Source organism: Hypanus sabinus, chromosome 10, assembly GCF_030144855.1.
Source record: "Hypanus sabinus isolate sHypSab1 chromosome 10, sHypSab1.hap1, whole genome shotgun sequence".
NCBI classification, from domain to species: domain Eukaryota; kingdom Metazoa; phylum Chordata; class Chondrichthyes; order Myliobatiformes; family Dasyatidae; genus Hypanus; species Hypanus sabinus.
In genome coordinates, this window is record NC_082715.1 from 73,186,646 (window position 1) to 73,204,535 (window position 17,890).

General features: G+C 40.8%; 1 protein-coding gene across 5 annotated transcripts in view; it reads left to right on the plus strand.

The window, feature by feature from the left end:
* The window catches only part of fbxo9 (F-box protein 9), a 105,850-nt gene that overhangs the window by 82,639 nt on the left and 5,321 nt on the right, over positions 1–17,890 (plus strand). For all 5 annotated transcript variants that reach the window (XM_059982049.1, XM_059982050.1, XM_059982047.1 and 2 more), the window contains 2 exons: positions 8,848–8,943; positions 15,508–15,601. In XM_059982049.1, coding sequence (XP_059838032.1) covers positions 8,848–8,943; positions 15,508–15,601 — 190 coding nt within the window. The remainder of the gene's footprint in view (positions 1–8,847; positions 8,944–15,507; positions 15,602–17,890) is intronic.

Genomic DNA, 17,890 nt, shown 5'->3' on the forward strand with positions numbered 1-17,890 from the left:
AGAGGGCATACAACAAAGCAAATTTAGCGGGAATATTGAGGAGTAAAAACCTACGAAGAGCAACTGAAAGAAACATTAGAAGGGAAAAGATGAATTATGAAATCAAGCTAGCAAACAATACCAAAGTGGATAGTAAAAGCTTTTTCAATTATGCAAAAAAAAAAGATGAGTGTGGATGAAGGACCACAAGAAGACGAGGCAGGAGAATTAATAACGGGGTACAAGGAGATGCCAGATGAACTAAATAGGTATTTCAATGAATCTTCACTGTGGAAGACACTAGCAGTGTACCAGATGTAGTGTTTCAGGGAAGAGATGTGAGTGCAGTTACTATTCAAGGGAGAAGATGCTCAAAAAGCTGAAAGACCTAAGGGTACATAAGTCACCTGGGCCAGATGATCTGTTCCTTAGGGTTCTCACAGAGGTAACGGTAGAGATTAATTATGGAAGCATTTATAATAATCTTTCAAAAATCATTGGACTCTGGCATGGTGCCAGAGGACTGGAAAATTACAAATGCCTTTACACTCTTTAAGAAAGGAGGAAGGCAGCAGAAAAGAAATGATAGACCAGTTAGTGATTGGGAAAATGTTGGAGTTATTTGTTACGGATGAGGTTATGGAGTAATTAGTGACACAGGACAAGATAGGTCAAAGTCAGCATGGTTTTTTGAGGGAAAATCTTGCCTGACAATCCTGTTGGGGTTCTTTGAAGAAATTACAAGTAGGATGGATACAGTGAATGTTATATATTTGGACTTTCAGAAGTCCTTTGACACAGTGCCTAACAGGAGGCTGCTTACCAAGTTAAGAGCCCTTGGTATTATAGGAGAATTACTGGTATGGTTAGAGCATTGATAGGAGGCAACAAGTGGTAATAAAAGTATCCTTTTCTGTTTGGCTGCCAGTGACTAGTGGTGTTCCGCAGGGGTCGATGTTCAGACCGCTTCCTTTTATACTGTATATCGATGATTTAGATGATGGAATTTATAGCTTTGTTGCCAAGTTTGAAGAAGATACGGAGATCGGTGGAGGGGAAGGTAGTGTTGAGGAAACAGAAGGACTTGGATATATTAGAAGAATGGACAAGAAAATAGCAAATGAAATACAGTGTAGAAATAAGTGTGCAGACACTTTTCTAAATGGGGAGATAATCTGAAAATCTGAGATGCAAAGGGACTTTGGAATCCTTGTGCAGAACACCCTAAAGGTTAACTTGCAGGTAGAGTCAGTGCTGAGGAAGACAAATGCAATGGTTAACATTCATTTCAAGAGGTCTCAAATACAAGTGTAGGGATATGATGCTGAGACTTTATAAGGCACTAGTGAGGCCTCACCTTGAGTATTGTGAACAATTCTGGGCTCCTCATGTAAGAAAAGGTGTGGTGGCATTGGAGAAGGTCTAGTGGAAGGTCACAAGAATGATTCTGGGAATGAAAGGGTTATCATATAAGAAACATTTGATGGCTCTGGGTCTGTACTCACTGGAATTTAGAAGGATGGGGGCGTTCTCATTGAAACCTTTCCAGTGTTGAAAGGCCTATCAGAGTAGATGTGGAAAGGATGGTTCCCTTGGTGGGAGAGTCTTTGACAAGGGGGCACAGCCTCAGGATAGAGGGGCAGCCATTCAAAATAGAGATGTGGAGAAATTTCTATAGCCAGAGTGGCAAATTTATGGAATTTATTACTACAGGCAGCTGTGGAGGCCACATCGTTGGGTGTATTTAAGGCAGCGATTGATAGGTTCTTAATTAGACATGGCATCAAAGGTAACAGGGAAAAGGCAGGGGAGTAGTGCTGAGGGGATGGTATAAAAAGATCAGCCATGACTGAATGGCGGAATAGATTCAATAGGCCAGATGTTTTAATTCTGCTTCGTTGAGTCCACCAAATAGAGCAGAACACAGGCAATTTAGCCCACGATGTTGTACCAACCTTTTAACCTACTCTTAAGACCAATCTAGCTCTGCATTCCACAAACCAAGTACTCTGTGTATGTGGGGGGGGGGGGATGGGTGTGAGGTAGGGGACTATCTCTGACATCCCTCTATTCCTCCAATCACCTTAAAGTTACGCCCCTTCATATTAGCCATTTCCACACTGGAAAAATGTCTCTGGCCATCCACTCGATCTATGCCTTTTATCATTTTAAACACCTCTATCAAGTCCCTTGTTATCCTCCTTCACTCCAAACCGTAAAGCCCTAGCTTGCTCAGCCTATCCTCAGCAATATATGGGCACACTATATATAGGTCACTGAGTTTACTTCATGAGCTTTTGATTTGGGAAAAAAAAATGCATTACCGGTGACTTAATTGTATCTCTAATGTGATCTTTAAAAAGTTCTTGTTTTATTTGTAACACTTGTTGATTGAATTTCATTGTAAAGAAAGATGCTGTTTGGTCTGGCTTGCTTGTGCTGCCTCTTCAATAGATATCTACACTTTTCCCTTGGGTCTACATTTTTTTTTAAGTATTTATCCAATTCTTTTTGAAAATTGCTATTGAACAAGCTTCAATCCCTTCAGCGCATTCTGCATTCCACTTCATTGTAGATGAAAAATATTCATTTTCCTCTTAATCACAATAAAATAATGGTTATCTTAAATATGTCATCAACCTTCTTGAAATTGAAAATAGTTTCTGGCTACTCATTGTATCAAAAGCCATTGTAACTTCAAATCTCTTGAATCTCATACCTCAGCTTCTAAGGAATGAATTCTTGCTATTTTTGTCACTTTGCATATTGATGACATTCTGGGAAATCTAATGTTAAAGTAAATTTATTATCAAAGTTTGTATATGTCACCTTGTATTTATAGGAAAATAAAGAAATACAATAGAATTTGTGAAACACCATAAACAGGTAAACATAAGCACACAACCTATATTCAATATGCATCCATGTGCCCATCTAGTAGTTTCTTAAATGCCTATAATGTATCTGCCTCTACCACGCTCCCAGCAGTATGTTTCAGGCACCCACCATTCTCTGTGTAAAATGTTTACCTCTGACACCCCCGTTATACTTTCCTCCAAACACCTTAAAATTATGCCCCTTTTTTGATTAGCAACTTAGCTTCTGGTTGCAGTACGTCACTTATGTTGAGTCGCAGTTAATGTCCGTTTATTATCCAGGTGGAAATGTTGTTATCTTCGTAAGTGTGTTGTGGAACGTGCTAAGTAAATGAAACCTTGATATTTTGGTCACTGTGCATAAGTTAAGTCCCCATTTGCAGTGCCATTCTGGAAAATTTAAAGTTAAAGTAAATTTATTATCAAAATGCCATGGAAAAGTATTCAGCTCCCAACCCTTTGTTCAGATAAATGAATATTACAACCAGGGGCTGAGATCACTTTAACTAATATTTTTTATTTGTAAATTATATGCCCCATAAAACAGGGAAAATTGTGAATTATGAAAAAGTAAAAATTCAAAAGCTGAAATCATTATGCAAGTAGATTGGGAATTCAGGTGGGTTCTGGATCCCAGGAGAGGCAATTTCTAGAATGCCTACTAGATGACTTTTTAGAGCAGCTGGTGGTCGAGCCCACTGGGGGACCAGCTATTCTGGATTGGGTGTTGTGCAATGAACAGGAGAGCTTAAGGTAAAAGAACCCATAAGGGAAAGTGATCATAATATGATCAAATTCACCGTGAAATTTAAGAAGGAGAAGCTTAAATCAGATGTATCAGTATTACAGTGGAGTAAAGGAAATTACAGAGGCATGAGAGAGAAGGTGGCCAGAATTAATTGGAAAAGGACACTGGTGGGGATGACAGCAGAGCAGCAATGGCTGAAATTTCTGGACACAAATTGAAAGGCACAGAGCATATATATCCCAAAAAGGAAGAAGTACTCTAAAGGCAAGGCAATACAATCATGGCTAACGAGGAGTCAAAGCCAACATAAAAACCAAAGAGAAGGTATATAATAGAGGAAAAAATTGTGGGAAGTTAGAGGATTGGGAAGTTTTTTAAAAAAACAACAGAAGGCAACTGCAAAAAGCATTAAAAAGGAAAAGATGGAATATGAAAGTAAGATTGCCAATAAAAACAGGATACCAAAAGTTTCTTCAGATACATAGAGTGTAAGAGAGAGGTGAGTGTGGATATTGGACCACTGGAAAACTGTGCTGGTTAGGTAGTAATGAGGGACAGGGAAATGGCGGATGAACTGAATAAGAATTTTGTGTCTGTCTTCACAATGGAGGACACTAGCAGTATGGTGGATGTTCCGGCGTATCAGGGGTCAAAAGTGGACAAAGCTGCCATTGCTAGGGAGCACCAGATGATGTACAACCCAGTTCTGAAAGAGGTGACTGAAGAGAATGTGAAGAGATTAGTGATGATCTTTCAAGAATCACTCGATTCTGAAATGGTTCTGGAAGACCGGAAAATTACAAATGTCACTCCACTCTTCAAGAAGGGAGGGAGGCAGAAGAAAGGAAGTTCAGTTGACTTCAGTGGTTGGGAAGGTGTTGGAATTGATTGTTAAGGACATGGTTTCAGGGTACTTGGAGGCATACGATAAAATAGTATGATAAAATGGGCTTCAGTCAGCATTGGTTTCTCGAGGGAAAATCTTGCCTGACAAATTGTTGGAATTCTTTGAAGAAATAGCAAGCAGGATAGACAAAGCAGAATTGATTGATGTTGTGTACCTCGATTTTTCAGAAGGCCTTTAACAACCCATTGTATTACAGGAAAGATGCTATCATGGATAAGGCTGTGGCTGATTGGTAGGAGGCAAAGAGTGGGATTAAAGAGAGCTTTTTCTGGTTGGCTGCCTGTGACTAGCGGTATTCTACAAGGGTCTGTGTTGGGACTGCTTTTTACAATTTATGTCAATGGCTTAAATAATGGAATTGATGGCTTAGTTGCAAAGTTTGCAGATGATATGAAGACAGGTGAAGGGGCAGGTAGTTTTGAGGAAGTAGAAAGGCCACTGAAGGACTTAGACTGATTAGGAGAATGGACAAAGAAGTGGCAGATAGAATACAATGATGGTAAGTGTATGGTCATGCACTTTGGTAGAAGAAGTAAAAGAGTAGACTATTTTCTAAATGGACAGAAATTTCAAAAATCTGAGGCACAATGGGACTTGGGAGTCCTTGTGCAAGATTCCCTGAAGGTTGTGTCTGTGCTGAGGAAGGCAAACGCGATGTTAGCACTCATTTGAAGAGGACTAGAATATAAAAACAAAGATGTAATGTTGAGACTTTATAAAGCGCTGGTGAGGCCTTACTTGGGATATTGTTAGCAGTTTTGAGCCCTTTGTCTTAAAAAGGATGTGCTGAAACTGGAGAGGGTTCACAGGAGGCTCATGAAAATGATTGCAGGATTGAACAGTTTGCCATATGAAGAGCTTTTGATGGCTCTGGGCCTGGATTCACTAGAATTCAGAAGAATGAGGGGTGACCTAACTGAAACCTATTGAAATGGTGAAGAGTCTTGATAAAGTAGATGTGGAGAGGATGCTTACTATGGTGGGAGAATCTAGAATCATAGGACACAAAAAAGAACAGCGTCCTTTTCGAACAGAGATGAAAAATGTCTTTAGCCAGAGTGGTGAATCTGTTTAATTCGTTGTCATGGGCAGCTATGGAGGTCAAGTCTTAACGTATATTTAAGGCAGAGGTTGATAGATTCCTGATTGGTCAAGGCATGAAGAGATACTGGGAGAAGACAGGAGATTGGGGCTGAGAGGAAAATTGGATCAACCATGATGAAATGGCAAAGCAGACTCAGTGGGCTAAATGACCTAATTATGCTCCTATATCCTATGGTCTTAAGGATCTTAACTTGTTCATCTTGGCCACCTGACCCCTCAGAAGGACTCTTACCTACTCGTCAGCCCCCACATACAGGATTGCTGGTTGTGATAGGAATACACATTTGTGTATTCTCAGGCAAAATTTGTATAGAAGAAATGAATACACTGAAACACACACATATACCTTTATGTGTAGCCTCTAGACCAGACTGGGCGACTGTTTCACAGAGCACTTGTGCTCAATCTGGAATGGCCATCCTGAACTCTTATTTCGGTTCCCTTGCCTGTTCCCACACCACCGTGTCCATTTTTTGCCTTCTGCCAGAATGAAGCCAATGCTAACTGGAGGAACAACATCTCATATTCTGCCTGGGGAGTCTCAACCAAATGGCATAAACAATGAGTTTTCCAATTTTACAAGAATGGACAAAGTGAATAGTTTTTCCACCCTACCTCTCACTACCCCCATCCTTCAATATTCCTCGTGCTCACACTTTTGTCCCATTTTCCTCAATGCCCCCAGCCCTTTCACCTAACTTTAGCCCCCTCCTGGTTTCAACCACGTGCTTCATACATCCACAGTTCCCCCATATGTCCTCTCTCCCCACCCCACCCCCCACCGCTTCAGTTATCTTGTCTGGTTCCAGTTGCTGTACACTCTTCCCTAATAGCTCCTGCTCTCACCACCTTTATCAGATTCCAGCACTGGTTGCCCTTAGTACTCCTGATGAACTCCCTTCATTAGCTGTCTCCCATCTTTTCATTCCCCTCCCTCCCACCTAACTCCATCTACCTCTTTGACTCCACCTGCCATTCTCTCCCAACTGTACCCCTGTGCTTCTCCCCTACCTGGCACTACCTTCTTTTCATCTTACACCTTTCCTCAGTCCACCAATCTCTTTGACTCCAGCAATACCATTCCTCCTCTATATTGCTGGTCATTTCCTCTCTCCACTCTCAATCATGGCACAGAGTTTCAACCTGAACTGTCACCAGTTCCTATCCTGCCTCAGATGAGTTGAATTTCTCCAGCAAATTGTCCCTCCAGATCCTAGCACCTGCAGTCGCTCAGTACAATTCTTAGTATTCCATTGTAGTATTTAAAATTAACTGAATTAAATCAATTGAAAGTCAGAGGTCTGCAATGGTCCCCTATCGACAGATGCTGGCAATTTTGTGCATCACACAAAATCCTGGAAGAACTCAGCAGGACAGGGTAGCATCTATGGAGGGGATTCAACAGTCAGTGTTTCAGACCACTTTGTTTCATCAGGAAATTATTAACACAAGTAAATGGATACATCTCAAAGTCAAAGTAAATTTGTTATCAAAGTACATGTGTGTCACCATATACAACCCTGAGATTCATTTTCTTTGGATCATAATCAATATCCATAATAGAATAACAACTGTAACAGAACCATTAAAAGACCACTCCAACTTGGGCGTTCAACCAGAGTGCAAAAGACAACAAACTGTGCAAATACAAAAGTAAATAATAAATATGCAATAAATATTGAGAACATGAGATGAAAAGTCTTGAAAATGAATCCATCAGTTGTGGGAACATATCTGTGATAGGCAAGTGAAGTTAACTTCTTTGGCTCTGGAGCCTGATGTTTGAGGGTTAATACTGTTCCTGAACCTGATGGTGTGAGTCCAGAGGCTCATGTACCTTTTTCTCATGACAGCAGCAAGAAGAGAGTATGACCTAGTGGTGAGGGTCTTTCATACGACAAGGCTTCATGCAGATATGCTCAATGCTGGAGAGGGCTTTACCCAGAATGAGCTGGGCCGTATACACTAATTTTTGTAGGATTGTCCATTCAAGGACATTGGTGTTTCCATACCAGGCTGTGATGCAGCCAGTCAATATACTGTCCACTGCTCATGTATAGAAGTTCATCAAAATTTTAAGATGCAATGCCGAATCTTCACAAACTCCTAAAGAAGTATAGGTGCTCCTGTGCTTTCTTCATAATTGTACTGGGCCCGGGACAGGTCCTCAGATGTGCTCACATTGAGGAATTTGAAGTTGCTCATCTTCTCCACCTCTGATCCTCTGAGAGCTGGCTCATGGACCTTTGGTACATGGTCACAGAAGGAACATACAAACTCCACACAGACAGCATCGGAGCTTGGACATGGGTCAAGTCCAGTCACTGGGGCTGTAAGACAGCTGTACTATTTGCTGAATAACTCGGCCATCGTGATTTTCTCTATTTTTGTGTTTCCATGTGTGATGCTATGATTAAGTAAACTTTGAACTTAAGAATTTTTAGTTGAATAGTTCATTGTGTTTCAGACTGCCAAACTTGTCCAGAACTAGTTTGAAGACATCTTTTTCAGCAATTCTCTGAACAATTATCTCAATGATTTTTGTGGACCTTTCTATTGAATCTTTGCTTTCATTCATTCTTAAGCTTTAACCTCAGTTTTGACCAGAACGTAGAACATGGAATAGTATAGCATAGGAATGTGTCATTAATGTCAAAGTTTTTTTTCAAGACTACTCCAGAATTGACTAGATATGTTTCAATTTCAAGATTGTTTCAAATCATTTCCAGCACATAAGTGTAAAAGAGAATGAATGAATTGTTACTCCAGATGCAATGCAGCACAAAAAAAACAGATAAAGAACACAATAGATATAAGTACAAAAGGTAACTTGTATACATTGATTTTATGTCCATAAAGTGATGCAAAGCACAGCAGTTTCTGTACATAAGGTGATTGGCAGGAAATAATAAAGTAGTGGTGTTGGGGGTTGGAGGGGTGATTTAGTAGGTGAAGATGTTGATTAGCCTTACTGCTAGATGAAAGTATCTGTTTTTGAGTGTGGTGGTCCTGGTGTGGATGTTACTTACCCTCTTCTCTGATGGGAGTGATGACCGTCAATGAACAACCAAAGATAACCAAATAAGCATACAGAGTGGAAAATTCTTCAATTATAATTCAGTTATAATACTTTACTATTAAGAACACAGCCTTCTCAGTTTGCAATTTTATCTCTGTTTTGAATACTAGATTTGCAATTATTGACCGTTATGTGTAACCCTTTCTATAACCAGGTATCTGCGATTCTTCCCAGGAGGACAGGTGATAATGCTGACCACACCAGAAGATCCCCAGTCCATTGTACCCCGCTTATGCTGTAGGACTCCAAGGTAATGATTGCAAGGTGTTGTCTACCATGCCATACGCTTTAAAGAAATTTTAGTACTTGTAGTGTGTAGATCAGTAAAAACAGCAACCTTATTGCAGTGTTAATTTGACGATGAGTTGCTCAGTTTTCTTTTGCATTGCACGTTTTGCAGGGAGGTTCTACTTTAAAGGATTAAAGAGGTTCAACATGTCACCAAGCACTCTTAATAAACTTTTATAGATGTAGTGTTGAAGGTGTCCTGAGTGGTTGTGTAACAGTCTGATACGGCAATTAAAATGCACAGCAAATTAAGAAGCTAGAGGGAGTACTAGATTCAGCCCAATACATCAGGGGCACATCCTTGATTACCATCAGTAGTATCTTCAGGAGGTGCTGTTACAAGAAGGCAACATCTGTTACTGAAGAACCTCACCATCTGGGCCATGCCACCTTCCCACTGCTACCATTGGGCAGAGGGTACAGAAGCCTGCAGTCCCACACAATCAGTTTCAAGGACAGCTACTTCCCTTCAACCATTTGATTCTTGAACCAACCATCAAAATCCTTAACATTAGCTCAGTAGAGCAACACTATGGCCACCTTGCACTTCAATGGACTTTGTTTTTTGTCCTAATTGTGTTCTTTCTTGTAGAAATTGTGTACAATTATGTTTAATTATGTGTTTCTTGTGAATGTTATGTATTTGAAGCTTTGTCCCTGTGATGCTGCAATTAAGTTTTTTATTGCACCTGGGCATGTGGCAATAAACTTGACTTTGACTTTCAACAAGCAACTCAAGCAAGGTAAAAAGGTGCATGAGAAGAGACTTGGAGTTTCTAAACTCTGGCAACAGAGGTGAGGTGTGCCAAGAGGGATGTTCAAGATGATAAACACAAAATATTCTGCTGATGCTGGAAATCCAGAATAACATACACAAAGTGCCGGAGAACTCAGCAGGTCAGGCAGCATCTATGATGAGGAATAAACAGCCAGCATTTCAGGCTGAGTCCCTTCATCAGGGCTATTCAAGATGAGGTGGAGTCACAGAGTCATACAGCAAGGAACAGGCCCTTCAGCACAACTGATTCAAAATTTCCAAGATAAGCTTGTCAATGTACCTGTCCAAGTACATTTTACTGTTGTTAATGTTCTGTCTGAACCACTCCCTCAAGCAGTTTATTCCATATATTGACCACTCTGGGTGTAAAAATCTGTCTTTCCCCTCTGGCCCTAAGAATATGCCTTGTTTCTGATTCCCCAACCCAGGGGAGAGGACTGCAAATTCACCCTTTGTATGCCCCCATATACTTCTACAAGATCTCCTACACTCCAGTGAGGCAAGTCCCAACCTACTCAACATCTCTCCATAACTCAGCCCTTTGAGTCTCAACAACGTTCTTGTAAATCTCTTCACCAATCTTTCCAGTTTATGGTATATTTCCATTAAGATAGATACCAAGGCAACAAAACTCAACATAGCCCTTCAAATGTAGCTTGTATAACTGCAACATCACATCCCAGTTTCTGTACTCAATGCCCTGACGAAGGAAGAAGAAGGTAGTAATTGGAGGCAAAGACACGACAACAGAAAGGAAACTTGTTCATAAATGTGTTTCAGGGAGACACAAGAGACCGCAGATGCTGGAATCTGGAGCAGCAATCTAACTGAGGAACTCGGTGGGTTGAACAGCATCTGGCAAAGAATAGTCAATGGATGTTGTATACGTGGATTTCCCGGAGGAGGTTAAGATGCCACTCATGAGGCTACTTAACAAGATTAGAGCTCCTGGTATTACAGAAAGATATTAAAAGGGGGCCTTTTCTGGTTGGCTGCTGGTAACTAGTAGTGATTCGCAGGGGTTGATGTTGGGACTGCTCCTTTTCAGCGATGTTGATGAAAGGATTGATAACTTTGTGGCCAAGTTTGCAGACAATATGAAGGTAAGTGGAGAGGCAGGTAGTGTTAAAGAAGCAGGTAGTCTGCAGAAGGACTTAGATTGTGAGAATAGGCAAAGTGGCAGATGGGATACAGTGTAGGGAAGTGTATGGTCATGCACTTTGGTAGAAGGAATAAAGAGGTAGACTATTTTCTAAGCAGGGAGAAATTTCAAAAATCAAAGGAACAAGAAGGATTCCCTGAAGGCTGACTTGCAGATGAGTCAGTGGTACGGAAGCTAAATGTAATGTTGGGATTCTTTTCAAGAGGACTAGAATATAAGGGTGTAATGCTGAAACTTTATAAGGCATTGATCAAAAACAAGAAAATCTGCAGATGCTAGAAATCTAAGCAACACACACAAAATGCTGGAGAAACTCTACAGTTTTGGGTCCCATATCAAAAAAAAATGTGCTGGGATCAGAAAGGGTTCAGAGGAGGTTCACAAGAATGACAAAGTTCATTTATGAAGAGCATTTGATACCTCTTGGCCTGTATTTGCTGGAATTTAGAAGAATGAGAAAGGGATCTCATTGAAACCTATTGAGTATTGGGAGGTCTGGACAGAGCGGATGTGGAAAGGATATTTCCTTTAGTGGGGAAGTCCAGGAGCAGAGAGCACAGCCTCAGATTAGAGGGTTGTCCATTTAGAACAAAGGTATTGACAAATTTCTTCAGCTAGTGGTAGTAAATCTATGGAATTCATTGCCACAGGTGGCTGGGGAGGCCAAGTCATTGGATACATTTAAAGTAGAGATTGCTCAGTTCTTAACTACTCAGGGTAACAAAGGTTACAGGGATAAAGAAGGAGAATTGGATTGAGAAGGATAATAAATCAGCCATGATAGAATGGCAAAGCATGCTCAATGAGCTGAATGGTCTTACTGTACTCCTATGTCTTATGGTCTTGTGGAAGGAGTTACTGATTTATGGGTCAAAACCCTTCATCAGGGAATGGTTGAGGGAATGGTGATTGTATTCACAGGGCTCTCAACAGCAGAATCAGAGCATAAAGTTCAGTTTTTTTTATAAAGGTAAAAGATGAAACATCAGTGAAATGAGTTGTTTGTGTTAATGGACATCACAGTTGAAGAATGTGCTAGGGCAGCCTGCAAGTGTCGTCATGCTTCCGGCACAAACATAGCATACCCACAACTTACTATTCCTAGCCTGTACATCTTTGGAATGTGGGAGGAAATTGGAAGACCTGAAAGAAACCTATAAGGTCATGGGGAGAATGTAGAAACTCTTTACAGACAGCAGCAGAATTGAACTTCAACTGCTGGCGCTGTAATGGTTACCACGGCAGTGACAATTGGCCAGGAGTATTATCATTTTAGACATCAGAATCAGAATTTGGAAGAAGCATTGGAAAGTGACATTGAGGTAGAAGATCAACCATGAAATTGGTTATTTGGTTTATTATTGTCATAGGTTCAAGGTACACTGAGCAAGTTGTTGTGCAGATCCTCCATGTAGATAAATTCATCACTTCAGTCTATTGAAGTAGTACAAAGGAAAAGCAGTAACAATGTTAGTGTTACAGTGAAAAGTTTTGTTTTGCATGCATTCCACACAAATTCTTCCATCACTTCAATACTTGGAGATAGTAACAGAATGTAGACTAAAGTGTGACAGTTACAGCAAAAGCACATTTTAGGCAGTTGGCAGTGCACTTGGTCACAGCAGCCTCCCCGGATCTAACAAATGGTGCAATTGTGTCTTAAATGCTTTTTTTATAATTGCAAGACCTGTTGAACATTAGTAAATATAAACTACTGCAAGTCTAGTTCATTGGTGAGACCCACAGCACGGGAGCTACGTGTCCTAGTTGTGCGGACCAGACCCTCATACTGTGGTGTCGCCTGTTACAGTCACTTGGGATGAGGCACCGGAGGCATTGTGGGAGAAAACAGAGGCGCAGCATTGGAACTAGGTTGGCTCTGGCCCTTCCTGTCACTGCTGCCCTCCAGTGTTCGCTCCTGAGGAGACGAGCTGGATTGCCTGCAGCTGACCCAGCATGAAACATGCTGATTTGCCTTCATCTGCTGAACTAGTGTGAGATGAGGAGCTGTTGCATACTTATTCCTACAGAAACGTGGCTCCAGGGCAGCAGCCGATGCACCATCAATCTTCAGGCCATGCCACTCAGGGACATGTGCCAATATTATATTTTGTGACTGTATGTGCTTTTGTAATTATACATCGTGTGTGTGACTGTACCTTCTGTGTTTTGCACCTTGGCCATGGAGAAACACTGTTTTAATTTAGCTGGTGTTCCTGTGTATGGTTAAATGGTAATTAATCTTGAGGTCAAGAATCTATCTTATCATTTTCACGGGTTGTTCAATGTTTTTATAACAGTGGGATAGGAAGCAAGAAGGCCAAATGGCCTTTTTTTTTTTACCTGTTCATTGGCACTAAAATGAGAATTTCTACCTGTTTTACCAGGGAGATCATAAGATCATGGAACATAGGACCGAAATTAGGCCATTTAACCCATCAAGTCTCCATCATTCAATCATGGTTGATTTGTTATCCCCCTCAATCCCATTCTCTTAAGATGTATTCTGCAAGGTCTCTAGTATAATGACAGCAACAATTTATGGAACAATGGCAGGGTGTATTGAGGCAGACAGACCTAAATTCTCATGGGAGTGGTGGAAGGAATGTAGTGATACTGATGTTTTGAATGGTGCAAGTATATCTACTTTCAACTGGTATTCGCTGACAACCAGACAATGAATTGGAATTAGGATTGGTTTATTGTTGTCACATATACCGAGATGCAGTGAAAAGGTTGTCTTGCATACTGCTGCAGGATGTTTCCTATAGTGGGATGGTCTAGGACCAGAGGGCACAGCCTTACAATAGAAGGACTTCCCTTTAGAACCGAGATGAAGAGGAATTTTTTCAACCAGAGGGTGGTTATTATGTGGAATTCATTGCCACACGTAATTGTGGAGGTGAAGTCATTGGGTGCATTTAAAGTAGAGGTTGATATGTTCTTGATTAGTAACACCATCAAAGGTTACAGGGAGAAGACAGAAGAATGGAACTGAGAAGGATAATAAATCAGCCATGATCAAATGACAAGCAAATGACTGTTTCTCGGTACATGTGAGCAAAGAATAAACCAATTCCAATTGTAACCTCTCCTCAGTATCCCTTGTTCAAGTGTGGTGCTTGGACCTTTGAAAGTGTGTAAAATAGATTTAACTGTCAATTGTGTAAAGAGATTGTAGATCATCAAGTCATAGAGCACTACAGCACAGAAACAGGACCTCTAGCCCATCTAAGCTGTACCGAACTATTAATCTGATGTGAAATCTGTTTTCCTTTCCCAAAGGAAAACAAATCAGGGGACCACAATCAGTGCAGAAATGACATCTCCTCGTTGACAATCAACACTGATACACCTCAGGGATGCGTGTTTACCCCTGTCCTCTACTCTCTCTACACTACGTGGCTAGGCACAGCGCAAACGTCATCTATAAATTTGCCCGTGACACAACTATTGTTGACAGAATTTCAGATGAGAAGCCGAGGGAACCCATGCCAGTCCTCATCGAGGGATTAGCAGTGGAAGAGTTGAAGAGTTTCAAGTTCCTGGGTGTCAGTATCTCTGAAGACCTATCCTGGGCTCAATATATTGGTGCAATTACAAAGAAGGCATGACAGTGGCTATATTTCATTAGGAGTTTGAGGGGACTTTGTATGACAGCAAAGACACTCTCAAATTTCTACAGGTATACCATGGAGAACATTCTGCCTGTTGCATCACCATGTGGTATGGAAGGGGCACAGCACAGTATTGGAAAAAGCTGCAGAAAGTTGAAAACTCAGCTAGCTCCATCATGGACACCAGCCTCCCCAGCACTGAAGATATCTTCATAAATGCAGCATTCATCATTCAAGACCCCCATCACCCAGGACATGCAATCTTCTCATTGCTACCATCAAGGAGGAGGTACAGGAGGCTGAAGACACAATTCAACATTTTAGGAACAGCTTCATCACCTCCACCATCAGAGTTCTGAATGGACAGTGAACCCATGTACAGCTCCTCATTACTTTTTCTTAATTTTTATCACTCTCTTTTTGCACTATTTATTTATTTAATACAATTCTATTTGTATATATTGTCATCTATAGGTTTTAATTATTATGTATTGGAAAGTACTGCTGCCACAAAACTGCAAATTTCACAACATATGCCAGCGATGGAAAAACTTGATTCTGTTTCTGAAATATTAACTGGCTGTTTAGTAGTGGTGTTCATAAACAAATGTCTCTCAAGAGCTGCTATAGATGTTGATAAAGCATAGGTGTTCTAAAGTCCGACTGGAAGATAATATCTTGAGCAGATTTCAGATATGTATTTATTTTGCCTGTGCAGCAAGCTATTTTTTAAATTTTCTGATTTGCTTTTTGCTGTTTGAACATCTTGGATGCTACTTTTCTAAGTCTGAAGATGAAATTTCAATGTGGACCTGATATTAAATGATAATTAGTATTTTTAATCTGTTTAAAGAAAGGACGGTTTCATTTAAAGCCAAATGTATCTTTAATTTGTATAAAAATAGTTTGTGGCATTTATGTCTTGGAACTCATTGCTGAATTGCTCAAGGATTTCATTTTTTCTCACAGAATTGATGCTGTCCTATTTGGTCACTTTCGTCTGTCACAGGAAACAGATAATCAAACCAAAGTATTTGCTGTTCTAGCAAAGAAGAAGGAGGAGGTAGGTATTAAAAATTTGATTAATAACAAGCTATGTAAATATTTTATTTGAGATGAAAATCATCTATGGATGTGTTAACAAATCATTACCATTAGGTTCACTTAGCATGTGTCCATACTATTGGTATTCAGGACCCAGAAGGTGATATTTTCAGTCTCTACTTATTGCTATGTTTTCTGATATCCATGTGTGTATAGTGGGGCTACAGATTTGTCTTCTGTTCAGATTAGAGAATTCAATTTTAACTTCACAAATCTCAGGTTTTTGAGGATTTGCAATATCTTCATAGTCAAAAGGGATATTTTCTGTGACCACTGTATCAGATACACCTGTACACACCAACTCAATTCATAAGAGCATGCAGGTATTCAATTGTTTTTCAGATCAAACCGAGAATGGGGAAGAAATGTGATCTAAGTAACTTTGACTGTGGAATTATTGTTGGTGCCAGATAGGGTAGTTTGTGTCTCTCAGAAACTGCTGATCTCCTGGGATTTTCACACACAATGGTCCTTAGAGTTTTTAGATAATGGTGGAAAAACAAAAACAAATCATCCAGTGAGCAGTAGTTCCATGGACAAATGCTTTGTTAATGAGTGAGGTCAGAGGAGAATGACAATAGACAATAGACAATAGGTGCAGAAGTAGACCATTCGGCCCCTCCAGTCTGCACCGCCATTCTGAGATCATGGCTGATCATTCACTATCAATACCCAGTCCCTGCCTTGTCCCCATATCCCTTGATTCCCCTATCCATCAGATATCTATCCAGCTCCTTCTTGAAAGCATCCAGAGAATTGGCCACCACCGTCTTCCGAGGCAGTGCATTCCACACCTCCACAACTCTCTGGGAGAAGAAGCTCTTCCTCAACTCTGTTTTAAATAACTGACCTCTTATTCTCAATCCATGCCCTCTGGTACTGGACTCTCCCAACATCTGGAACATATTTCCTGCCTCAATCCTATCAAATCCTTTAATTATCTTAAACGTTTCAATCAGATCCCCTCTCAATCTCCTCAATTCCAGCATGTACAAGTCCAATCTCTCCAATCTCTCTGCGTAAGACAGCCCTGCCATCCCAGGAATCAACCTAGTGAATCTACGCTGCACTTCCTCAATTGCCAGAATGTCCTTCCTTAAACCTGGAGACCAAAACTGTACACAATATTCTAAGTGTGGTCTCACCAGGGCCCTGTACAAATGCAAAAGAACATCCTTGCTCTTGTATTCAATTCCCCTTGTAACAAAGGCCAACATTCCATTTGCCCTCTTCACTGCCTGTTGCACTTGCTCATTCACCTTCATTGACTGGTGAACTAGGACTCCTAGGTCTCTTTGCATTTCTCCCTTACCTAACTCGACACCGTTCAGACAATACTCTGCCCTCTTGTTCCTGCTTCCAAAGTGGATAACTTCACATTTATTCACATTGAATGACATCTACCAAGTATCTGCCCACTCACTCAGCCTATCCAAGTCTCCCTGTATTCTCCTAACGTCCTCTTCGCATGTCACACTGCCACCCAGTTTAGTATCGTCAGCAAACTTGCTGATATAGTTTTCAATGCCCTCATCTAAATCATTGACATAAATTGTAAAGAGCTGTGGTCCCAATACAGAGCCCTGTGGTACCCCACTAGTCACCTCCAGCCAGTCTGAGAAACACCCATTCACTGCTGCCCTTTGCTTTCTATCTGCCAACCAGTTTTCTATCCATGTTGAAACCCTGCCCCCAATGCCATGAGCTCTGATTTTACTCACCAATCTCCTATGTGGCACCTTATCGAATGCCTTCTGAAAATCTAGGTACACAACATCTACTGGCTTACCCTCGTCTAACATCCTTGTTACACCCTCAAAAAACTCCAACAGATTAGTCAAGCATGACTTGCCCTTGGTAAATCCATGCTGGCTCGGCCTAATCCTATTTCTGCCATCTAGATGTGCCACTATTTCGTCCTTAATGGCCAGACTGGTTCAAGCTGACAGGAAAGTGACAGTAACTCAAGTAACCACATGCCAGTGGTGTGCAGGAGAGCATCTCTGAACACACAAGACATCAAACCTTTAAGTGGTTAGGCAACTGCAGCAGAAGACAACACCAGGTTCCGCTTCTCGACCTAATTAAGTAGCCATTGAGTTTATGTTCATGATGGCATTAACAGAAAATCAAACTATTGACTCTGGAGTATCTTCAAAACAACTAGCTGGTGTGTGACAACTCTTTTTGGAAAAAAGTGGTAGTCATTTTGAAACTACAGATTATTAAGACCATACAACTATCATCT